The 26,235-nt window shown below is 40.8% G+C and overlaps 1 protein-coding gene across 23 annotated transcripts in view; it reads right to left on the reverse strand.

Moving 5' to 3' along the window:
- The window catches only part of ANKS6 (ankyrin repeat and sterile alpha motif domain containing 6), a 44,953-nt gene extending 18,927 nt beyond the window's left edge, over positions 1 to 26,026 (reverse strand). For 15 of the 23 annotated variants that reach the window (XR_012659118.1, XR_012659117.1, XR_012659115.1 and 12 more), the window contains exons 1-9: positions 25,547 to 26,017; positions 22,261 to 22,760; positions 18,159 to 18,203; positions 14,643 to 14,847; positions 11,454 to 11,560; positions 9,858 to 10,006; positions 3,842 to 4,052; positions 3,215 to 3,264; positions 1,980 to 2,183 (exon numbers count right to left, since the gene is read on the reverse strand). Coding sequence is in view for 6 of the 23 variants with exons in the window: in XM_075084466.1 (XP_074940567.1) it covers positions 1,980 to 2,183; positions 3,215 to 3,264; positions 3,842 to 4,052; positions 9,858 to 10,006; positions 11,454 to 11,560; positions 14,643 to 14,847; positions 18,159 to 18,203; positions 22,261 to 22,760; positions 25,547 to 25,899 (1,824 nt within the window). In the remaining 17 variants the exon portion in view is untranslated. Of the gene's footprint in view, positions 1 to 1,979; positions 2,184 to 3,214; positions 3,265 to 3,841; positions 4,053 to 9,857; positions 10,007 to 11,453; positions 11,561 to 14,642; positions 14,848 to 18,158; positions 18,204 to 22,260; positions 22,761 to 25,088; positions 25,148 to 25,546 lie in introns of those variants that run through there. The other 8 variants (XR_012659131.1, XR_012659130.1, XR_012659132.1 and 5 more) reach the window with 4 other exon arrangements.
- Between the last annotated feature and the right edge of the window lie 209 nt (positions 26,027 to 26,235).

The raw sequence follows: 26,235 nt of genomic DNA on the forward strand, positions 1-26,235 counted from the left end.
ATCCACCTGGCTGGAGAGCAGCTCTGTGGAAAGGGACCTGGGGGTCCTGGTGGACAGAAAGCTCAACATGAGCATGAACAGTGTGCTGCTGCGGCCAAGAAGGCCAACAGGATGCTGGGCTGCATCAAAAAGGACATCGCCAGCAGAGATAAAGAAGTCATCATCCCACTCTACTCAGCGCTTGTCAGCCCACACCTGGAGTCCTGTGTACAGTTCTGGTCCCCACTGTACAAACAGGATGTGGACAGGCTGGAAGGGGTCCAGAAAAGGGCCACCAAGATGATCAAAGGACTGGGAAGCTGCCATACAAGGATAGGCTGGGAGAGCTGGGTTTGTTCAGCCTTGAGAAAAGGAGGCTCAGAGGGGATCTCATCACCATGTACCAGTACTTAAGGGGCAGCTACAAAGAAGATGGAGACTCCCTTTTTACACGGAGTTCCCATGGAGAGGACAAGGGGGAATGGACACAAGTTGCTCTTGGGGAGATTCCGATTGGACACCAGAGGGAAATTTTTCACAGTGAGGACAGTCACCCATTGGAATAATCTCCCCAGGGAAGTGGTTGACTCGGCCACGTTGGACACCTTTAAGAGTCGTCTGGACAGGGTGCTGGGCCATCTTGTTTAGACTCTGCTCTTCCTAGAAAGGTTGGACTAGATGATCCCTGAGGTCCCTTCCAACCTGTGATTCTGTGATTCTATGAAAGATCAAACTTCAACGGCTGTTTTATTTATGATAAGCTCTGAAACTTCCACTGAAGAACAAAAGGGATATCTGAAATAATACTACTTTACATATACAAATACGTTGAATATATATTTACATAAATAAATATATTTATTTATTTATACATAAAAATATTTATGTAAATATATATACATTGAACATACATATTCCACAAAAGAAGTTACACCATAATAAAGGCTTTAGTTCTTCTTTACCTTTGGCTAACACAAAATGAGTATATGATGCACCTGAGATATGATATACAACATTACAAGCCAGAGCTGGTGGGGGGATTATCACATGTGAAACTTCTTTCCTGCAGAATCCTGGTTTTGTCTCTCCCATCTTACAAAAGAGCTACCACCTACTTTTCATCTATCACATCCCTGCTTCTTACTAAGCTGCAAAAAGTGACATGAACTGTCCAGTTGCATTTTCATATCCCCTTCATTCTAAACATCTATCTGCACCATTTTATTGACTATTGTTAACTGAGGCACTAATGATCTAGCTATACACTAGCCAAATCCTCTGCCACATCCACATCCTCCTTCAATTCTTTTGCTCTTACACCACTTGCCACTGCCAACCATCTGACATATGGCTCCTGCAGCTCAGCTTTTTCATGTTTCTTATCCTGTTGCTCAAATCACTTCTTCCGACTCTGCCTTACTAGGATTCTCTCCTTCTCCCTATTCCTTTAACAAAAAACCTTCTTTCCCCACAGAAGGATTGGTGGCTAGTCCTCCCCTACTTCCACTGCTCCTCACTTTATATACAGACACCAATTATCCACTTATGTTATTGCAATCATCTTTTTTAGGATGATGAACATCTGTCTTCCTATGATCTATCACTTCCCTTCTAATACTCCACCTTATTATACCTAAATCACCTCTACGGATATTAAGCTAACTTTTACTTAAAAAAGGAAGACAGAAAAAAAATCCTCCTAAAATATCTTCATTGTTCCATCTCTAGAACTGTCATAAAATACAGTTCTGGACTAGTAAAACAAACTCTTCTCTACACTTGGCTATTACAGTCTAAAGTCAGGGGAGTAAGCACTTCTTTTTCTCCTACTAACTATGACAGCGAAGGTTGTTGAGGTTGTTTTGCTTCCTATCTCAAGATAAACAAGGACAAGGACAAGCTGTAACTGAGACAATTTCTGATCAGAAACACAGTATGGCTCACCAGCCAGCATGGCCTGGACATAGCACAGTATTTTCATACACATTTTGTTTGCTTACTATATCAGAGTTCCCACTGCTGTTAAAATCATGCTTGATTGCCCTCTGTGGCCAGGCAGTTCTCATCTGTTCAGCTTTGCCATCTTTGCTGAGTCGTGTTCGGTCAGAATTCCAAAGCTCAAAACTTGAGGGCGGTAAGAAAGGCGGTATCACTGCTTTCAGTTTATCGCTGGGCAGCCTGGTAAATGGAGCACTACTTCTCAACTGAGAGAGGGAAACAAAGAAAGGGAAAAAGAAAAGACCCTCTTCATAAGAAAGATTACTGGGAGCTGATGATGTAGTTTCAAAATTTTAAGTTAAATAAAAATATAGACAAAAATGCATTTTTAAACATTATAAAATGGAAATGAGACACAATAGTGGTATTTGTGAAGATCAACAACACATAACAGAGAAAATCCAGTGGACATTCTGGCACCTGTCAGCATGCTCATTCATTTAATACAAGGAATATTGTTCATTAGGTGTAAGAAACTGTCTCTTCTTTCATTGGGCTGAATCTTTCTTCAAACCTATTTTAACAGGAATGTTAACAATTAATTTCCAAAGAACTAACAAGGTAGTCCCTCTCTGTATTCCCAATCAGGACACCTGGAAACAGCGAACAACTGCCTGTTCCTGCTGTACATGCTCTCTAGGAAGAGGAAATACCAACACAACTGGTTTGGCTCCCTGGAGTTCTGTCAGTCAGCCACATCAAAAGTTACTCAATCTTCTTAAAAAAAGAACATAAAGCACAACCAGGCAAATGTAATGACATCTCCAGCAAGTAAGCTGTAGGGGAATTTAAAGCTACAGCATAGGGAAAAAGGAATAGAATAATACAAATTAAAAAATATCCCAAACTAAATATTTCATGGTTGCCTCTACTAGTAATTTCTCACTTTCACATTTTACATGGTTCCATCCGTGTTTTCTTTACAGCATACTGCTTGTCAGCAACTAATAAGCTGTTCCATCTTTTTTACTAATTCATCTCTGGTCACACAAGGTATGGGTAACTCTTGAAAAAAAGTCAGTACCTGTGAACAGCTCCCACACCATAGTACTTATAGTACTTCCTTGTCTAAGAACAACTGATGTATCATAGCCTGTCGGTTCCTGTCTAGTGATTACACATAAATGATAGCTCTCTTTCTAATGGTGACTTGGATAGGAGGGGAAAATAATAAAAATTATAGGAGCCGCATGACCTTCTGGACTGGGCTGAACACAGCAAGAACACTGTGACATACCATGGTTGTCAATAATTCATCATCCTTTTCTCCTTTTGCAGTGTTTACACCTGAAAAATATATAAATGTTGTTTTATTGTATACACGCTCCTACTTTTGGTCTCATGGATAGCTTATTGTTTTCAAACATTCAACAGCTTTGCCCTCAGTAAGCACACAGAACCAGGACTGCCAATGACACTGTCATGTCAGCGTGGAGAGCTGTACAATCTCAGTAGATGTGCTCTACCTCAGTAGATGTGCTTTATGATTTGGGCTTTTCCAATCTCTCTTTCTTCTCAAAATTATTTATTTATTTGTTTAAATAAATTGGGTTTCATTACATAAATTAGTTTATCAAAGATGCTAAGAACTTTTGAGTGACCTGTCTCTATTGCCCAATTTAATGGTGCTTGCTACAGAACAGTAATATGGTTATATTAGCATTTTCTTGCTTAAATGATGCTACACTCAGCTTTCAGCATGATCAACAGTAAGGAGCTCAAACATCTCTCTACATACTACAAACACATTAGGTGTCTTTTCAGTTATACTAAGCTAAATAAAAACTAAATCAATACATCAGAAATAGCATAATCTTGACTATCCCATGAGAGCTCACTTCCCACAAGACAACTCTGGCTTTACCACTAGCTTTGTTATTTGTGATCCGAGCTGCAGCAGCATCAGGGTTTCCAGAGGTGTCCGTATCACTCTGTGGAACTGCTTTTATGGTGGAATTTAATGATGGTTCAGGCTCATCAGGAAAAGGCACAAACTGATTGGAAGGAAATCCATGGCGCAACGTCTGAGTCAATTTCAGCTTGCGGAATCGATTGGACATCCTGCTCCACCAGGACTAGATTGATAAGACGACACAACAATTTAGTTCCAAAGAAAAGAAAAAAAGAGGAAAAGAAATGTATAATTAAGTAAGCCTTACAGCAGTGATAAATCTGCCAAGGAGTTTTTGAGATAAACTACAAAAGCAATGTTAAAGCGGTTTGCAATTATCAGCAGAATCTTTCACCATAATTTGTACACTTAAGATTAATCTCTGTCCTTATTTTGCATCTGGCAAATGTGCCTTACAATATTTTTCCACACTATCTGGGAAGACAAGGTAGATAAAAGCATTAGGGCAATTTGAATAGGAAATTTTACAGCTACATTGCAAATATTTAATCTTCCCATTAACTTCCAATTTCACCATCCATTCTTACACTCTATGGCATCAATGAACTGGCATGTATATTTTCTGCTTTTTGGAGGTGTGCATATTAGTTTATCTGATCTGCATAAAAGCTTCTGCTTATGATTTCCTAAATCGGTGGCAAAGTAGAAGAGCTCTGATAGTATTCCTGTCAAACTAAAGATCCACAATCCATACAGAGCTACTACACAGATAACTTAAACCCTGCCAGATTGGAAAGGCTATAAACTGAAAAAGAGCAAGGCAAGGAAATGTCAGCTGTGAAAACACCACAAAACTTAGGACTATTGCACCTACAACCTCCATCCAATACAGGTACCACATATGCAGAAAATGTTACATGAAAGGACTGTCTTTGCTCAAAATAAAATTTATCCAAGTATTTATAGACGTATACATGTTTACCGGCAGACAGCGCAAGATGCTCCAAGTATTTAGCAAGATATTTCTCTAGACTATATGAGACCTATAGGCTATATTAAGATGACCAATGTGATCTGTATTAAAGATTATGTGGCTTGTAAATAAGTAAGACAGACTATATATATCTTCCGATTATTTCTTAGCAAAGCTTCTTCTTCCCTTTCTGGAACATTTTAAAAAAATAATAAAGTCATATAAAAGTGATGATACTTCATCTAGGCCAGCTTTACTTGACATCCAACCCAGATAACGCGCTTTCCTAGTTTACTCTTTATTCTTAGCTATTCCTTCTCACCACACATATTCCCCTCTGCCCTTGGCATTTAACATTTTTCAGCTGCTTACCGATATATGTCTTCCCAACTGTCATACAGTAGAAGTAAGTAATATAAACTGTAAACTTATTACCTGTAAATCAATCCTTCTAGCAGATGATCATTAAAAAGATTTTAAATCTGCACAGAGCATTAGTAATGGTTAGAGTTCTCAGACCTTTGTATCTCTTTGGAGACATAACTAATAAAGATTTACATTTCTTACAGCAACGAAGACCTGATGGAAAAAGGCAAGAGAGACAAATAGTTCCAAGAAAGCAATAAAAACCACACAGTTCAGCGTTTATTCACCTTCCAAAAGGAATTGAAAGAGCAAAAAAATCCATCTAGTTTTAACACAGAGTACAATGAGCTTACAAAAGAGACTGCTTGCACAACGTGGTTTGGTCTTGTTCACTGAAGCTAGCTTGCTTCTGTAACAAAGATCACTTCTAAGTTCCTATCATCTTTGTTACTCCTCGCCACAGTGCTTCTGCTTCCATAGCATAGGCTCGCACCACAAACTAACCTGAAATGGATTAAGTACAGCCACTATGTTACCATATAAAGAACCACTGCTCTCCAGCAAGAAAGGAATGATAGTGGCGAGGTTCATCTTGTCCTCTGGTGTTGAAAGTATGGTGGTCTGAGCTCTGGAGTCTCCCACCTGCCTCTGCAGAAGGCTGCGGCCTCTCCATACACCCTACCACAGCACACACATAAGAAGCTGGAATAAAGGGCATTAAACTAGACTGAAGCAGCCAAGTAACAAAAATGCATTTTTGCTTAAAAATAGCATCTGTCAAAAGGCTGAAATCTAGCAGCAGTGGGAGAAGGCAACAGTATCAAAGAACAGAAAAATGGTGTTGCCGCTTGCCAAATGCCATAGACATGTGTAGCAATATTAGGAACGCAGAATAAAGGGAAGAACTAGAGATCTCTGCCCTCAAACAACTTTAATCTAAAAAAACTGAATGGGATAATTCACACTGCTTTAATACTGACATTGAGAGTATAACTTGCTGAAGAAGCATGGGCAGGAAGAAAGAAATAGAATTTTTGCATATGGGAAAGGCAGAACTTTGTTTTCAAGTCCGCAGAATGGTGAGAAACAAAGCAGTTGGGTACAGAATGAAATCTTGGTTATCCAGTACTTAATCAGTAGGTAAAGGAACAAGGGCCTGTATTATGTATAAATTACAAATAAAAGAAACACACAACAAAATCAAAAGCCTACTAGTTAATGACAAAAGTGATCAAACAGGAGACGCTGAAAAGGGTTTGGGTTTTTTAAGCTTCAAAAGCAGCCTACTTGTGATCAAATATTTTAGTATGAATACCATTAAGACGAGGAAGGAAGGAATATATGTGCATTTGCTTAACAGAGTAAGAATATTTAAATGATCTTACACAAATTAAAACCAGACAAGAACTGATTAAAATTACCCTAGAGTAATCATAGGCAATATAACCTCTGAACAAATATTGATTATCTTCAAGGTAAGTTAAGAGGATGGAAGAAGTTACAGAAATCAGGCCAAAGGCAAATACATAATCACCCTTACCCCGAAGAGGAAAATCTGAAAATTTACTGATCAAAAAGCTTAACATGAAAGGATGTCACTGAAAAAACTTCATACATCATCACAGCTTGTAAGAGATAGCTGGCATGGATTTGTTGGGAATAAATCCCACCAAATCAATCTCTCTCTCTGATAGAATAACTGGTCAAGTGGAGCAGAAAGGAGGAAAAGCTGAAACATAGCTTCACTTCTATTAATGCTTTTATTGCTATTCCAAGTAACATTCCTCAAATGACTGAGGAAAGCGTGGTTCAGGCAAAATTAATATAGGAGAAGCACCACAGCAAAAAAAAATATACTAAGAGACAAATCACCAACAATTTGATCTCAGATTGGGAAGACATACTTCATGGAGTGAAAAAGGAGTTTGGAAATGTTCATTAACAACGGCAGCAATGAAACATATTTTGCACGGTCTACAGAAGACATCTAATTGGTCAGTTTTGTGAGCACCTTAGATACTCTACATTTAAACGCTAAACATTGACGTTATTCAGCATTGGTCAAGCTGACAGTTAAGAAGAAGAAATCAAGTGTACAAACACAGAAAAGGAAGTAAGTCGCAAAGCAGCTGTACTAAAGAAAAAAAAAGAAAATCAGAGTTGTAACATACCATAAACTAAGTATAGATGCACAGTGCCTTACTGCTGCTGCAGAAAAGGTGAATTTCACTGATAACAGCATGAAACACACAACTGTGCAAGTAGTTTGTGTACGCCACTGTATGACACTGAGACCCAAGTTGGAATCCCATTACTCATTTTGCATCCCTCCCCTTGACAGATATGGACAAATTAGAAATAGTAAGAAGTTTAGGAAACATAACCTGCAAACAAGGAAATCTGAATGAATGATTTTTGTTTATTCTAGGAAAAAAAGATTGCAGAGAATGATAATTCTTTCAGTATTTAGAAAGTTCTTACAAAAACTAAGGTGGCCACTGAACAAGAATCAATCAACTTAATACACAGCAAGAGAGACATAGATTAGATCAGGGGAAAAAATTGTGACTGCAAGAAGTGACAAGCAGTGGAACTGGGTGCTGACGGGACCATAGGACCAAGGGATCTTCTTCACCAGAATGAAGGAAAAGGGAACAGAATTCTGTCAAGGATGTTCTTGGCATGTTCATTCTGTCTCCTTACATAAAGACAGGTGAGCGTCTCTAACTTCTCTCGAGTTCCTTCTCATTTTTAGATTTCCATGATTCTGTAGACCCCACATTCTGTCATTTGCACTGATGTAGACAGAAAATTTATCTACTGGCTGAGTCACCACAAATATCTTTTATTTACAGTCCTGGCTCAGCACGCAGCAGTTATCCACATGAAAGCACTACTGCTACAAAACCTAGGTGAGGTCCCACACTTTAGCACTCTCTTCACATACTGGTCCGAAGAGAGAGAAGTTTGAGGACCCCACCTTGCCAACCTCGAAATGTCATTTTTACCCTCTCTGAATATTTTTTTAAAATGTAAGATATGTAGCATACTTGTGGTCAGACAGAATGGTTAATAAAGCATTAAGAAGTGATGGAAGAGGAGGCTTTATTGGCTTTCAGGTTATATGTATCAGAGAATTATACGGAATACAACTTCTGCTGAAAAAGTGCTTGACTAGGACTTAACTTGTCAACACTGCAATGTTTTGTAGTTTTGAGACCAAATACTTAAACATTCCACACATCAAAATATTAAATGTGTCACTACTCATGTGTACATCTTTATCATTGACAAATCTTATAGTTTTTTAATTTCATGTCATAATCTTTTATGACCCTCATTCCAGCTTGTGCGTCGCAACACTGCAAGAGTTGCAATCTAACCTGTTGTTCATCTGTATTCCATAAAGCCAAAAGCTGTTCTCACAATCTCCCACTGAAGTAACTGCATCCATCTAAATGGATACTGAAGTTGTATCATACAAAAGAATAGAATAATATGAAGATAACCACTTGTGGCTTCATAGTTAAAACTGCAAAACAGATTTGAGCTAAAGTAGAACTTTAAATGAACTTTAAAATTCATGTGAATAATAGCCTGGAAATTACCATGTGTGTTTCCAAGACCCTGATAACTTTTATAAAAAAATATGTGAGATCATGGACTCAAGGAAATTCTGAGGTACACCATAATCAAAAACTATTCACCTAAATACAGAACAACGGCAACAACAACAAAATAAACTAATACTTTTTTCTTCTCTTGCAAACAGACAACGTAAGCCGTAATATCTCTGTTTAAGTGGTATGCACTTGTTCTGACTCTGTTGTATCCTACTGGATCACCACCAGTTCTGAGTTAAGGATACAGCATACCAGAGGACACATAAGCCTGAACTATACACTCTTTCGCTCTTCATATTAGAATTTTTCCTATGATCTTCCTAATTTTAAACGCCAATAGCCTGTTTCCATTTATGGTTGAAATTACTTCTACCCTCTGTCCCAGAGGTAGAAGAGTTATGGCCCTCAAACTCTTGGGCTGTCCCACACAGAGTCCCAGGAGTATTTTCAAGTACATTACCAGAGCTTCAGCTTCCTTCCTACATCACACTTTCTACTTTTAGAGTCTACTAAATACCATAAAAGTAAAATAAAAGAACTACCGCTCCCATTCCTACATAGAACAAACATATAAATAGACAGTTTCTCACAATGTTAGGAGATACTAGCCAGATCCTCATAACACATCCACTCCAATTAAAAAAAAAAACAAAACAACCAGAGAAAAAGAAAAAAATTAGCAATGAGTATAAAAACAGTCAACTAAAACTGAAGTACATTTGGATTTTAAAGGCAGATTAAGATCATAATGGGAATTCAGTTCCAGACTTATGAACATGGCACCTTCCACTACTTAATTACAAGATCTATTTCTAGGCACTGAAACACTTCAATGCAAACTCTTCCTTAGAAGTCTTCCCTTTGCCTTGTCATCCAACAAAATGAAAGCTGAACACATGCTACATTTCATAGAACTAGGAAGTGCTGTCAATGAGGAATTCAGAACACACACCCCAAAAAAACAGTTACATGTTAGATCCAAAGTACTTCTTAGCAATTACTTTCTCTACTTCATACATTACAGGAAACAATGCATTAGTTATTTATTAAGAGTGAATATATTTACCTTTAGTCCTCCTTTGTCATCTGGCAACATTGGGACATTTAAGGATTGTCTACTTCTGGAAAAAGGCAAAGATGATCTGTTGTTCAGTTTGTTCTTGTCTTTGTCTACTTGCATGCATGCTGATGCCAGTAACCGTACAAGCTCTGTGTCTAAAATAAAACAAATTAGGATAATGTTTAGTCTGTTCTGCTTTCCCAAATTATGACTGATATGCTGACACTTTCCCTATAAATCGCACATAAGTAGTAATTGATCTACCTCTCAAACACAAAGCAGATAAATCCCCCAAACCTCCTTTCTTGACCTAGGTTTCCCATGCCTTCTCCCCACAGTGGGCTGCAGTCTTAACCACCACCTCTCTAAAGGTATTTCTCAGTATAAGCAAGCATGCTATTCAGTTGGAATCAGTCATGTGTGACCAAATGAACTGCCTCCTCTCACACTTTGTAGAAGTTGAGAATGAGATTGTGATGCTCCCTTTTCTCACCTGACACAGAAGAGAGTAGAGAAAAATGAATATTCTTTCTTCAAGCGTAGGTTGCAGAAAAGAAGCTTGGAATTAAATCCCAAAGAGAAAGATGTTCAGCCTGGACAATGAAGGGACTGAAAAGACATGGTAAGTAAAAAGGTGGACAAAAAAAAGTAAGGAAAAAAGAAAAGAAGAGGAAGAAAAAAAAAAAAAAACAGCATGAGATGAGGACAGGAAAGCAAAAAAAAATTCTTTAAATCTAGATTTTATACAGAAGTCAGGAAAGACTTTCAGAAGGGCAATCAGAACTTGTTGAAAGGTAAAAAGATAAAACTACTCTGTCCTACAAGAAATTAGTTATAAAATAATTCACTTTATTTATCTTCTAAAATTTCATAGCATTAGTGATCTACTTTTGACAAATGAAAGGTATCTGCTAGTGACCAATTAGTATATTAGTAAATACAGGGACAACAAACATTAATTCCATCAGCAGTAGTGCTTTTTGGCTTCAGATAAAGCAATTCAGGTACCAGGCAAAGTTAGCAATAACAAATTATATAGGCTAAACAAACTACAACAAAAACTAAATATGTTTCCCTGAAGTCTCCCCCAAACATGCTGCCTTTTCTAAAGCACTCCCATAAAAACAACCTGAACTCTGAAGTGGGATTTATTCTCAGTCTTTACAGACTTAGTGGGAGGTTCAGCCAGGAGTTCACTAGTTTTGTTCTGCTTGTGCTCTCTTTGTCCTGTCCCTTTACTGCTGTTTACTGAGTGGAAATTGCCAGCTTCAGTTCATAGCTCTGTGCTAATGACACTACAGAACATCTGGGCCACCACAGGCAAATGCCACTGAACTCGCTCTGGTGATACAAACAACACATTTTGGAGCATCTTCAAAAACAAAGGCAAGGAGAAAATCTGTTATCCCATAAACGTATACACTCACCTAACCAATTAACTCAAACCCCACCATTTTCAGGCAGCATCCTTTCTTGGTCTGGTCCAGTCCAGCCCAGACCTCAGAGGATACTTCCTAGCAACTTCAATCTATTTCCTAGGTTGGAAGGGATGTTTATCTATTTATGTTGTACATTTCCTCAGTGCTCTTTGAAGTAACTTACCCGGATCATTCAGCAGCATGATGAGGTCAAAAGCTGTGTATCCATTTTTTGCACGAAGATTCACATCAGCTCCTTGATTTAACAAATACTTTACAACGTCTTTGTTTCTTTAAAGGAAGGAAAAAAGGCATTGCTCATGTTAAAAAAAAAAAAAAGAAAAAAGAACCAAACCACCAAAAAAACCCCAATACTCCATTTTCATCCTTTCATATCATTGCTCCTCAGAGGTCAGAGTTTTCACCTTTCCTATAGCTAACCAAGTCTAAACTTTGTTCACAAGCTATTCAGAAGCTCCTGTGATTCCTTTGTCAGTCACTGTTTAGTCACTATAAAACAGACTAATCAACATGCAGAAAGACAGCCTAAAAAACCTGATTTGAAGAGTTAGTTTCTTAAGTGGACCCTTTGGAACTGACTCTGGAATTTGTTGCCAAACACCTTCTGAATGAAAGGGCATTAATGCCTAGGGCCAAAAAAAAAGATGGAAAGATACAGGTCAGTCCAGTAGTCATCATACACCATCACTAATACTTCCACACAACTTCATATTCAGAGCAGGTAATAAATTGCATACAGAAAAGCCAAATTTGCAGAAGATAATTTATAAACTCCAAACAGGACTTCACTCAGAGATATAAATTATATAATTGAGAAGAACACACTTCCTTGAGGTGTTTAAAATGCAAAAACAATCAGCATTACATGATAACCAACACAAATACCTCCCAACAAAAGCTCATAAAAGCTAGTTGCATGAAATGGACTCACACCCCATTCCCATTAGCCTCTCTCCCCTCTCATACACCTGAATAAATAAGCAGGACTTGCCTTGTGAGTTAAAAATAATACCGTAATTCAGCCTACAAAATAAGTGAATGGACAACAAAGCTAGGGAAAATCTATTTAATACAAAACTTCTCTTGAGCAGAGACTGACCTTGTATAAAAACAAACTCTTATATGCATAAGCAACACAGAGCAAAAATTTCTTCAGTTGCAACAGGTGACTGCAAACTCTAACACTGAAGCTGACAAACAGATCTTGACCTCTCCATTTCAGAGCATTCTTATTGGACAGATTAAGTTTTCACTCCTGAACTCACTCCCGATAAAATCAACCTAAAATGGAGGAGGAATGTTCATCCTCTCTTCTAACAAAAATTCTGCTTATCCCCACCACAGTTCCTCTGCATACTTCCCATTACTTTCCTTCTCTTCCTTAAAACTGTGTCATTCCCCATCCTGCTTTCCAGTCCTCCACCTTGAGGGCACGCAGACACATGATCCTTTGGTGCCCCTGGCTGACACAGACCTTGCCTGCTCCCTCCCTCAAACCAGAGACCCTCCACACCACTGTTGATCCTGAGAAAGGGTAAGCTGAGGCTCTGTGAGGGCTAAAGATTTCCAGTTGTTAGGAAAATTCACAACCGGCCCATGCCGACTAAGGAGAAAGGCAAGGATGCAAAGTACAGAATTACACGGGTGAATATTTATTCATGCACATGAGGGGTCCCAGCCACATTGGGGCACCCTGAATGTGGTTCTACACAGGGTTCTTGTACACTCTGAGTGTTTAGGTACAACATGATTTGAGTCATCACTGCCACGCACGCTGTCGATTACTAACCACGGTAAAACTTTGCAAAGCAACTGTATTTCTGCAGCATTCTTGCCACTCATCTATTGATCCAGATGTCCCTGGAGTCAGTCTTGCTAACGTTACTTATCTATGATGGCAGACAACACCGGGGGGGCTTCAAAGGTGTGTTAGAGGGGCTATGGTGCTGGTGTTATCTTGATTGACTAGGGGTATCTTTTATCCTTCATGGATAGCTCTGAGTTTCCAAGAAGCCCAGTCTTTATTTCCAAGGCTGGGATGTCCTTCTGGACACTGAGCCCATGTCCTTTAGTTTGCTTTATTTAAGCATGAACACCACCAAAGTCTGCAGTAAAATTCCACTACCTCAAACATTAAGACTATTAACAAAGGCAATACAATTTCATACTATAAAGACTGATTGATATAACAAGGAAGGGAATTTTCCTAACAGTCCTCCAGGAAACCGAAAGGCCAGTATCTGAGCGCACACAGCACTCAGCTGCGCCCCGTGCTTCCACAGACAAGAGGAGTGCCTGTGCACCAGCAAGGGGACATGCCAGAAGCCCTGCACATTGTTTTCTGCTGGCTGCTTCTACTCCAGCTGTGCACTGGGGTGGCTGCTGCTAAGCGAAATGGCTGCACCAGAAAAACTGATCTGCAGGCACTTCTGTGAAATGCCTGTCGCTACTATCAGTACTGTGTTGGTGAGGAAGCAGAGAATCTCATCTTACATAGGCTCCAGGAACTACTTCAGAAATTTTTCACAAAGCAATGACAACTTGACCTCCTATTTTTCCCCTTTGTTGCACTTTCATAGCCCAGTGAGATCTGCTGACTAAAAATAAAAGCTGGAGCAGAATATCTAGATTTGACCAATTAATATGAGCATTACCAGGCAGCGAAGTGAATCTTTATCTTGCTGAGGGCCTCATCTACAACAATGGAGACAAGTTTACATTCCTAAAGGAAGTATTTGTAGGCAGACAATGCCAAGTACATGACAGAGATCACACATGAAGTACCAGGCCAATTTCTAGGGTCTGACTCTTAAGGGCCTACTTGTATTTATAAAGTAGCTTTGAGAAAATAGCAATCAGTTCTCCAGTGGGTGCATTTCAGAAAACTCCATGAAAACTAAAGGTCAAATAGGGGAACATAAGAATGGTTTTAAGACTGGAAAATATGGCACATAAAAGGGTGATTGCCTTGAAGTTTCACAACTTGATGTAGGCCTACAACCCTGGCAGGAGGTGATACTATCTTACAAAACTCCAAAAACCATCAAAGGATGGAAGTTGAAATCTGCACCAAAGCTCCTAGTGCCTGCCTGGAGCACTATGTTCCCCACACTCACTGAGCCAGATTCAAGTTCCCAAATATGACACTCATTCTGAAATCTAAACAGCATTCGGGTCTGCTCTGAAAAGCTGAGGGCAGTATAAGAGTCATGGAAAACTGAGGCCACAAGTCTTTCAATTTCTTGTAAGACATCTCTGCTCCCAGAGCCAGTATCAAAAAGACTTTTTCTATTGGGATGTAAGAAGAATGAAACTTCTTTACTGCTAGACCCAAAAAGATCGTGTTTCTTACCCGTGGTATGTGGCCTGCATTAGTGCTGTCCAGCCATGAACATTATCCTGCTTGTCAATATCAGCATTTTTCTCAACAAGGAGCTGAACAAGGGGCAGCTGTCCAGTTACAGCCGCAATCATTAATGGAGACGCGCCATCGACATTGGTAATATTGACCTGACTTGGGTCTTCATCAACAATCCCTTTAACCAGCTGAAAGTTTCCTGTAAAATAGTGATAAACACCATCTACATAAGCAACAGAGAACTGCTTAGCCAGTGAATTCATATGTATTTTCATTTGCTGACACTGGTCTACATTTAGTGGAATTAAAACAGAAAAAAATGAAGCACTAGAGCAACTGCAACACTAAAGCTAAATATTTGTACTGATCTTTGGTCTTTCCATTGATCACTGCATCTTCCCAGGCACTGTTTTCCTACATTTTTCCCACCTGTACACTTATAGTACAATCCCATTACAAGAATTGTATTCTGAAATTAACAGCTAAGCTATAAAGGCTGTATGAACTGCAGTGCATCCCACATGTGAAGACATGAGTAGGGAATATTTCTAGTAAATTGTCCTAAGATGATGTCATGCAAGGAAAACTGATGATATTGAGACACCATGATTTATCCTTCAGTAGCACAAAGACCCCTGCTGCACTTCCATAGGCTGAAATCACAGAAAGCAATCATTTTAGAATCAAAGATAGTGTGTACAAAGGCACTTTGAAAGGTGGTGGAGGCCATCCCTTGCCTTAAGCAGATAGAACAATGCCCCATGTCACACTGACCCGTAAGTTCCTCTTACAAAGGTGGTTCACCGATTCTAAAAAATTCCACTGATACAGTCCCACAACCTCCCAAGGAATTAATACATTGCAGTGCTCAACTTTCTTATATTCAGAAGTTTCTTTTTAATTCTGCCTCCAATATTTAAACTAACTCCCCAGTGTAAAACTTCTCTTTGCTCAAGAGTAATGCATTACTCCTGTCATCTTTCTAGTTCTTTAAGGTAAACCTAACATTCAGGTTTCCACATAGAAAGGCAGGTCGTCAGTGAGCTCTTGTCTAGATTACGAACGGCAGTACAAAATAGGCTACTGAACATATTTTAACCAAGCTGTGAGGTTTTTTTCTAAATCTTAATAAAGGCAGGAACAAGCACTTTTTAAAATGTATCAGGTAGTCAGGGTCATCTTAAGCAGAGAACTTAAGCTCTCCCAGCTCCCTTATATTTTTGATCAGGTATGGCAGGCAAAAGCACAGAAGAAGCTAAGAGAAAAAAAAATAAAAATCTCTGTGACCAAATATGTAACACCGTAAGAACCGAGGCAAGAAGCAGCAAATCATCAACTGTCATGGAAATGGAAAAATTATCACCTTTTAAAAAAACCTTCAGATGGTAAACTGCTTCATGACATGAACTGGCTTCAACTCAATCACAGGCATGAACATTTTCCTTGGAAAGCCAGTCAGAATCCCAGACAATCCCTGCAGGCACTTGAATGCACTCACTGAAACTAACACCCACGCGCACCACTCAGCTAATTTCTTGGAACGGGAAAGATACAAAAGCACAGAACTACTTTTCTGAAGTCCCAATTTAGTAAAAGACACCAGGTGGCTTTTTTAACACAGACACACATCACAGAGTTTGTTAAACACAAACCCTGGAATCTATAGAGACTCCGGAATTGACTTTGAACTCTGGTCTGGACACTTTTTAACCTAGTGGGTTGTTTTTTTAACAGTGCTGCCATCCACAGCCAAGTACTTCAGAAAAAAATGAAAGGAATATGCTGACCAGTATTAATTTGGCTCACCCCCTAAGACTCCTTCCCACCCAACACTGAAGTTTATAAATCTCAAACTAAAAAAGTCACAGGGGTACAAGACAGGCAGCTGAACTCTAAAATCCCAGATGAGATCTGAATGCTAAGGCCAGGCTTGACCATTTAAAACACACCTCTAATTTTCCAATAGGAATGCAGTGGCAATAAAACTTGGAAGATAATTGTCAATTTAAAGATGCATTGCTGAAATCCATTTGGACAGATGTTGAGAAAAAAAATGGTATTTTCCTTCACAAAAAACATTCATTTACTATTAATAAACAAAGATCTAAAGATCCATCAGAAGCTGCGAAAGTTGCTAAATCAGAGCTCTCTTCAGGTTGCAGCTCCCTGCTGAAAGCAAGAAGGTGAAACACACCGAAGACTTCATGATTATGTTACAGTCAGGAGTGGGTACATGGACAAATATGCTGAAATGAGAGGCAGTTGTGCTCAACCCTACAGCTCGCTTATTCTGTATGGACATATCACAGTCAGGAGGAGTAGAGTCAGCTTTCCGTGCAGTATGACCAGGTTTTCTATGTCTCAGACATGGAAAGCACAGCCCCAGTAAGGATTATTAGGTCTGCTGCATGCACAAGGCTGTATTACCAATGTTTCCTCATTGTCTGGGACATCTTAGTCCCAAGTAAGGGCAGGCTGACTGGAGAAGAAACAAACCTCTTGGGTCTCATGGGACACCTCTCACAATTTCACTGGATTTAAGACCTAATCTCACATGAGAATGACATCTTCCAATATTTGAAAAAAGAAAAAAAAAATAGATCCATCAGGAACTTTTCTTTATGACTGACTATTTTTTCCCAGGACTGCTGGCAATAGGCTAAATGTGCTATCATATAGCTGAAAACATATTCACATGGAAAAATACCAATTGTCAGAGCAGTAATCGGGTAAATTTCAAGCACTGAACCTCTCTAACCTATCAAAGAGATTGCAAACAGCGCAGAGTTTTCTAACCTGTGACATTATCAGAAAACTCAGCAGAAAAGTGAACAGTTCTGTTTCTCACGCCAAAACCATCAGATAGCAAGCCTCAAGTGAAACTTATCATTTCAGCACTTTTTCCTATGCTGGAAGATCCATGAAAATAGGTAACCAGAAAGCAGCTTGCCATCCACCACAGGTGCAGCCATCAGAGCCTGGATCAAATTTAAATCAACAGGATGGCACTGGCTCTTTCTGTTTGCCATGGAACAGTTTTACCAGTTGTGTGCTCATGAAAGTCACTCTTGCTCATGAGAGAACATGCAAGATCTGACACACTTATTCTTTCCTTGGAGCAACTTTAAAGAGCAATTACAATGCTCATAAAGAGGAGAGACAAGCATATTTTTTTGCACCAATTAGCACTTTTGGTTTCATACTTCAAGTTTATCAGGAAAGAAAAAAAAGATCACATTAAAAGTAGCATGGTCTTAGAATAACTGGAACTACTGAATTGCACCATTTGGCATGAAGGGCACAACCAGGAGTTCATAAAGATTCTCTCATATTGGAATGTGAAGAAAGATAAACTACAGAAATATATGTTTTTAAAATGAAAAGGAAAATAAGGGAAAAAACAAAGTCGCATGTAAAAACAGAACACCTCTTGGTTTTCCATGTTAACAAACAAACATGCTCTGAAGTTATAAGAACCAGACATTGCGGAAGAGTCCTGTCAGTACTTACCCAGTTTCAGAGCATGAAAGACATCAGGTTGCCTCTTTTCTGTGTCTAGAAGAAATAAAAATATTTCTATTAGCAATCACTGAAAAAGCAATAATTTCTAGTAAAATTTTTATAGCAAAAACTATTTAAAATGTACATAAAGGTATTGTAAAACAGAGCAAAGAAAGCAGTGATAACCTTTTCATTCCTTTTGGGAAGAATGACTCACCTGTATGGTCCCTGTGCAGAGTTAAAGCTACAAACTGTAATAAAATACTGGTACAGGCTTTTGCCTTTCAACTTCCATTCTCTATCAGGAAATCGTATTTGGAAACTTCTGTTTCCTGCCTGGAAGACTAAAATATCAATTAAAGAACCACAGTATAGTTCTGTGGTCTGGTCTAATCCTCTGTACAACAGCAAACACTCAAATAGCACAGGATTATTTTGAAAGGTGACTCAAAAGGAGTTTTACAAGATGTCCTATTTTTATTTCCTCTTCACTATTGCCAGGTTAATTTGTTAAGGTCAGAAAAAAAAATAGTGATGTTTTAACCACACAGCTTGCTATTTTTGAAGATAGATATCCTTCAGGTCCCATATCATCATCCCCATAATAAGAACTGTAATTGTTACAAATTTTAATATTCTGAGTGAAGGATCTTTCCTTCGACATGCCTTCAAAGTGCTTTGAAACTGCTGACACTATGTAAGGTGAGGAAAAAATAGTGACATAGTTTGCACCTTCCACCCAAGCCAGAAAAATATACCATCCTCCATCTTCCAAAGCATTATTGACACTACAGAACCAATAGGGTAAAAAGATTTTAAGGATTTTAAGACCTTGAGAGATCTCCCAAGCTCAATTCTGTCATTTTTATGATAATACAGAAAATGTTAATGTTTAAAGCTTGACTCCAGAGGAAGTAATTTGAAAATAATGAACAAAAGCAATTGCTGGAAAGCCTGCAAAAACAGAAGAAACTCTTATTTTAAGACCAGGAAAGAGAGTCGTGGGTCCTACATTTTCTCCTGGTTCAGAAACTGATCTTATAGAATGAATTGTGTATGAGCCCACCATTGAAAAAACAGATTCCAAAAGACTAGTTCAGAAAAGGACAAGATTCTGTACTTGGCATGTGAAAAGCCTGGAAGACAGGCAGCCTCTGGGGAGCAGGAAACCACGAGGAGATGCCAGAAGGAAGGACTGCCGTCCCAGTAAGCTGAAACAAGGACAGGGACAGAACACAGGCAACACCCAGGCCATTTCAAGTAATTTTGGATTTGTTACTGAAAACGGCCCTGAGAAGAGAGTTGCTTGCTTTTGCATGGCAATTCACCCTATCTACGGCAATGGACAAGACAAGGTCCTTTTCTGCTGCCTTCTGTAGGAAAGGATCTTTTTTCTTCCCAGGATATACAAGACTCCAGTGCTACAAGAAGACTGAAGCCATGGTCAAAAAACAATGCAGAAATCTGTGTGGAAGCTTAACATTTTTACCCCCAATCAGTTACTAACCTCCTGCTGATGGGAACTCCCCCTCGGCAGAGGTGACGGGAACACTCACCTGCTTTAACGCAAGTCTGCTCTCCCAACTTAAACAGACTTCTTCAATACTTTAAGTCATATGACTACAAAAGACTGTCAAGACTCAGCAGGCCAACTCTGCGTGCACATACATTCCACATGTTCAAACACATGGACAAGGCATAAAGCACTACACTAGTGAATCCCACAGATGTCTGATTCTCCCTGTGTACTGTAACCGACTGACGTCTACTCCTCAGAGACTGGTCATAAGCATACGTCTACGGCCAGCTGGTCCTGTTTGGTAGCGTGGCTGTATGAAATCACTTAACTCCAACTTAACCTATGAGTCAACATCTGACTAAGCGAACACCATCTCTGAGGCAGAAAGAAATGTCAGATTTTTGACCTTGCTTCTTAAAGTACAAGGGAAGCTTGACCTGCAGGAATGACACCAAGTTTGAAGAAAAATTGACGGCTTGGGGGATTGTGGACATGTCCACATGGTAGTGCAATATAGACATAATTAAGTAAGAGTTAAATAAGCCTATTTGGGTATCACAAGTGGCAAAGAGCTTGGAGGGGACTATCCTACCCTACAGGCTTTCTGCCACCATGGCTGGATGGGTGGAAGCACCTGGAAAAGGTTCTTTCTAGGGCTAGCCACACCCTTAGATTTCATAGTAAGTACTCCAAAGCTGAAAAATCCAGATTCAGCTCTTCTAAACCCTCTTGTTAAGCACCTCCCAGCACCGGTCTACATCATAAAGCACAAATACCTTGAAAAGTGTCCCCAAACAGACACAAACAGAATAAGGTCTCAACCTCTGAAATCACTTATTGATGTTCAAATGTCCAACACAATGTCCAAACCAAACTGGCTGATTTCAGGAACAGATTTAATGCATTTCTGTTAGCAAAAACAAACTTCTGGAGAAGGAAAAAGAAGCAAATTCACAATACTTGAACAAAACTAACATAAGACATTCATAACATTATTTTATAGAAACAGCTAGAAATATGAGCTAATTTGGAAAGATATCTGGGAGAGATATCAACAGTAAGTAAAATATTTTAAAAAACTAAATTAATTAACATTTCAAACTGACAGGTGATAGCAAGTAGGTTTAACCTTTATCTTCAATAAAAATCCTAGGAAATTACCTATTAAAAACTGTCAAGAGAATACAAATTTGCTTAGTAATTAAAAAAATAAAACAACTTGGAAAATTACTGGTAAAGACACACAATATATTATTCTGTCCTTTTGGTTGTGTGCGCCATACTGGATATACTGGTTAAGACAAAAGGAAAAATGTTGTGGTCTAAGTTTGCTCACGCCTTCCTAAGCCTTCAGATCACCTAGTACAAGATATTACCTCTCTCTACAAAATCCTGGATTTCTTATATCCTTCCACGCTCATGGCTATAGCCACATGACCACCACACATGATTTAAATATATGGTCACAAAATATTTATCAATTCTCTTATCTCGTTCAGCGCACATAACGAATGCATTATAGGGCAAAATTAAAAACCATAAAAGCAGCATTTCTTAACTTCATTTTATTTGAGATTTGCATTGAAATAACGTTATTTTAAATTAGTTTTGTACATACACAAGCACAGTGTGTGTGCACACACACAGAGGTATATTCACATTTGAGGGGAGGAAGTTGCTTATAAATTTTATGAAGCCCTGAAGTTAATTGAGTATTCCCCTCTCCAGCAAGGAATGGAAAAGTACGGGACATGCCAACTTGTTATTACTCACATTAATACTTGGTTTTGTTAGAATACACAGTCTACTATCAAAGGACTTCAAGGAGGTTTCACATATTCGGAGAGTGCTAGAAGAAAACATCAGGTTAGCCTCATCCACCTTTCTGTATGTCACAGGCCTTGTATGCAACACCTAGCGAAAAGAATCTGATGATGAGTTTTAGAAAGGCATTTAACCTTGACTGAAACTGTTACAGATTGCACACCTCTACTAAGTCGCTCCAGGTCTAAGCTTCACTGCAAAACACAGCATCTTATTTCCCAATCAAAACCTTCTAACTTTAAACTCACAGTTTTTACTTTGGCTGCCATATAAAAAGTGCCTCCAGTATTGGACCTCCTGTCCTTAACATGGGCATTTTATTAATCACACCTCTTAACCACTTCCTCATGAAACTAGACAAATTCAGCTTCTTCAGTCTCTCCTTACAAGGCAGGTTTTCTAGATTTTGTATCTTTCAGGTTTTCTTTGAGTCTGTGATATCCTTTCTTTCATATCCTACTCTGGTTTTGATGTCCCTTCTTTAGTGCCATTTCAAGAAGGCCTTTTTAGTTGTCTTCCTAAATGAACACCTGGATCGTGTGTTTTAAAAGCAAAAAAACATTTTAAACATTAAAACATTTTAAAACGTTTCACATTATTTTTCTTGGAGGACAGGAATCTTGTCATGCTAACATGGAGGAAATCTGCTGATGTTGGGCATTCCTGCCTCACCTGAGGTAGGTGTACCTACTCCAACATTTTCAAAAGACTCTAGTTACAAATTGTAAAGAACATGTGTACATGAGACAAAAAACTAACGCTCCATACCTGCCTGGGGTCTGATCGTTGTGAGAGATTCCAAGTAGTCCTTCATGTCTTTGTGTTTGAAGCCAACAGAGATTTCAAAAGGTGTTTTATGTAGTACATTCAGGTGATCAGGATTGGCACCTTTCTCCATAAGCTGCTGTGCCAAGCTCACCTTTCCACTAACAGCTGCCAGCATTAGAGGACTCCAGCCCATAGTCTTCACAGTGTAATTACAATCAGCTCCCCAGTCTAATAACAGGTGCACCACTGCCTCATGTCCATGCTGAGCAGCTGCCATTAGCGGAGTGATATCAGGAAGGTCCTCTCTGCTGCTGCTAAGTACACTTGTGCTAAAATGGTCGTAATTGTCTACAAAAGCTCCAGATTCCAGCAACAACTTCACCATGCTGACATGGCCGCCTCTGGAGGCCATTGTAAGGACACTGGCTCCTAACTTATTCTGTGCATTGAGGTCAGCACCATTCTCCAGCAAGATGTGAGCCACACTTAGATGTCCAAACCTTGAGAGAAAGAGATGAGGAGGAGAATTAACACCTTGGATGGCATAGGTTCCTCAGACAAAACCAACATACTCTGAACACGGAAAACTTTGTTACCAAATTGGCCTGTTGACTAATACACTACAAGGGATCACGCATGTACCACTGAATGTGACAGTGGTGACCTTACTGGAGGGCACCAATCAACAGCTGAGGACTGCAAACTAAACTGTTCCACAGGTACCAGTGACCATGCTAATGAATCAGGCACTGACTTAAGAGGATGTTCTGGCCAAAGCAGCAACATGCTAGCCTCATTTTCAACTGCATGACACCAACACATAACTTCCATAAACCACACAGTCACTTTCATCCTCTTACTTCCAGGCCTGGATCACATTCAGGAATCAAAGCCAGTTTGTTTGCAGAGATCTTAATTAAGTACCCTCATTACTATTGCACAAGTAGAATAAAAACTTCAAACAGTCAATGCTAAAGGAAAAACAAAAAAAGACCATTTTATGAACGGGGTACCCAATCTTTTGTATTTGCATCATCACTTGCTTTCCAGTTATGAACCATGTTTGTCTTGTGGTTCATCTGTGTGCTGCAGTTGCTCAGTTAGGCTTCTGTTATGATTTCAGGAGATTGCTTTATCACTAGGCTAAATCAAAATCCTGCGTAACATCAAATATTTTCCAATAAGGAAACATAGTATTAAAGCATTAAACCTAAAAGAACTTGGTCAGAGTACCGAACTCTGACACCATTTTCACCAGTAACCCAGCTTTAATACCACTTGGCTATCAGAGAGGCTCTGGTAGTTTGTCAGTAAGCAAAAGACAATCATGCATGCCATACACCCAACCAGCTAGTTAACCATGAGAAAATGGAAACCCTTTACCGTTCCTCAGCTCAGGAATCCCACATTTTAATAAACGTAACACATTGAAAAGATGTGTACTTTGTGCTCTTGTTGCACCTATCATGCATTACTGTATGTTTGTGCAGTGTTCAACACAACCAAGCTTTGATCCTGAAAGCAGACTTCATACACTGCAGCAAAGCAAACATTGGTTGAGAAAATCCCAAAGAACGCTACTGACCACTAACAGCAGGCATGTGACCAAAACTCCCTACTTTCCTTTCAGGAGGTACACAGTTGCAGAAGGAAGCCTCCAGGGCCTGTCTAGTCCCTAGGTCTATCCTGGTAGCCTTCACTGTGTCACCTCAGTAGAGCCTGCAACTACCGTACATGATAAATTTCACGCATATATGCTGCCTCTTGTCCAATTTCAACAGGACTAACCACAGCCAGAAAACTGATCATGTACATAGTTCCAAACCTATGTTTGTACAAACACAATGTTTCCTCTTTGGTTATCCATTAAAAATAAAAAAAGAAACATGCTCTTCCGCTTTCAGCTTTCTCCCCAGATTACAATGATACCTACAGTACTTTTCAAATGGCAGCAGGACTTCTTTAAAGCAGTGAGAGGGTTATGGTGATTTAAGTTTATTGTTTTCAGAGAATGGAACGTACGGTTTTCATTAAGAAGGAAGAAATCTAAGAATGTTTCTGCAACTTTTTTCCTTTTTCTAACCTTCATAAAATAACAAAAGTGTTGAACCTTGTCTTCCTTGTTCTTACTGGGAAGCCAGCTGTGTGACTCATTCTTTGGGAACTTTCTATGGGCTTTAATTGAAAGGAGAAATATTGACTTTTAAACAGACTCTTTTCTTCCAAGTATTTTAATGTTATGAAACAAGAAAACACCAGACCCAAAAAACATTTATCCTCTCAATTAAACATTCAACTATTACAGGAAGACACTGCCCTCCAACCTTGCAAAACACGTTTGTAAACCCAGAGGGTACTTGTGTATGTAAAGAGAAGCGCAGACACAAGCATTAGCAATGTGTGAACCTCCTGTAACCCAGCAGTGGGTTACCAAAAGCATAGCATCATTGATGCAGAAAGCAGTCCAGTTCTGTCATTAAAAACCTCAGCAATGATTTTCTATATCCTCCAGCAAGCCATTCAGGAAGAGGTGGAAATGCCAAGTGCTTCAGTGTGCTTTTCAGAATCATAGAACATCCTGAGTTGGCAGGGACCCACAAGGATCATCAAGTCCATCTACCCCTGCACAGGACAACCCCAAAATTCACATGTGTCTGAGGGCAAAGAGGTGACTTTTCAACAGGTAGGTAAGACACACACACACCCGGGGCGGGGGGGAAGAGAAAATGAAGCAAGGGTGTGCACATATCTTATATCCACAAAAGGCAAGCAGGGAGCAGTGTTTTCATGTTCAGGTTACCTCTGACTACGGTCCTGCACTGGCTTACCCATGCAACAGCGTGCACAGCTTCCATCAGCACATCCTGAATATGGGAAGAGGAAACCTAACGCCCCAGTGTAAAATTATCCAAATTTAAACGCGACAGCCCTCCCTCACCCACCCCCGGGGAAGGTAACAGGTGACCGCTCGGACCCCCCCGGGTAATGCCACCGGTGACGAGCGACCGCGGCCTACAACATGGCGCCTCCCCGCCCGCTCGCCCGCCCCCCCACCACGCCGACTCGCCCGCAGCCCCCCAGCGCCCCCGGGCACCCACCCCCAATCTGGGGAGCGGGGTTTTGAGGGCAAAGGGGCCGAGCGCCGGCGGCGGCCCTCGCTTCCCCGCTCCGGGGCCGCCGCCGGCGCGGTAGCCGCCCCGCTGCGGACTAGGCCGGTGCCCCGCGGCGAGGCGTGGCGGCGGCCGGAGACCCCCCGCCCCAGCCTTCCCCAGGATCCGCCCCCTACCTGGCGGCCTGCATGAGGGGGCTCCATCCGTAGTGGTTCCTACTCTGTACTGAAGCCCCCTTCCGCAGCAGGAACCGCACCAGCTGCTCGTGTCCCCCCGCCGCGGCGAATTGCAGACCAGTGTTACCGGCCTCGTCGGTGCAATCCACGGGCACGGCGGGGGCCGGCGTGGCGGACGCTTCGCCGCGGGACTCCGCCGCCACCGCCTCCTCGGTACCGCAGGAAGAGGGTGCCGCCGGATCGGCGGTACCGCCGCCGGGCAGCCCCAAGAGACGCCGGGCGGTCTCGCAGTCTCCCTGCTCGCAGGCGCGGAGGAAGAGCTGGACCTGGGGGGGCACCCCGCACTCCCCCATGGGCAGCGCCGGCGAGACCCGAGCAGCTCGGCCGCCAGCCACCGCCCCCGCCGCCGGCGGTTCGGCAGCCGCCGGGAAGGCGGCGGGGAGGAGGAGGGGACTCAGCTGGCGGGAGGAGGCCGGCCGAGGGCGGCCGTAGCGCCCCGGCCGCTCTCGCACGGCGGGGAGGGGACGCCGGGCTGGGCCGCACGCCGCCCTCCCTGAAGCCGGCGAGGGGCCTCCCCGCCCGGGCCTGGGGCCTCGGCGTCTCTCCCTGCCGGGTCGCCCTCCCCTGCCCCAGCTGGCAGTCCCCGCCGTGTCACACCCTCGTCGCCCCAGCCGACGCCTGGGTCGCAA

This window comes from Phalacrocorax aristotelis, chromosome 2 (assembly GCF_949628215.1).
Source record: "Phalacrocorax aristotelis chromosome 2, bGulAri2.1, whole genome shotgun sequence".
Classification (NCBI taxonomy): Eukaryota; Metazoa; Chordata; class Aves; order Suliformes; family Phalacrocoracidae; genus Phalacrocorax; species Phalacrocorax aristotelis.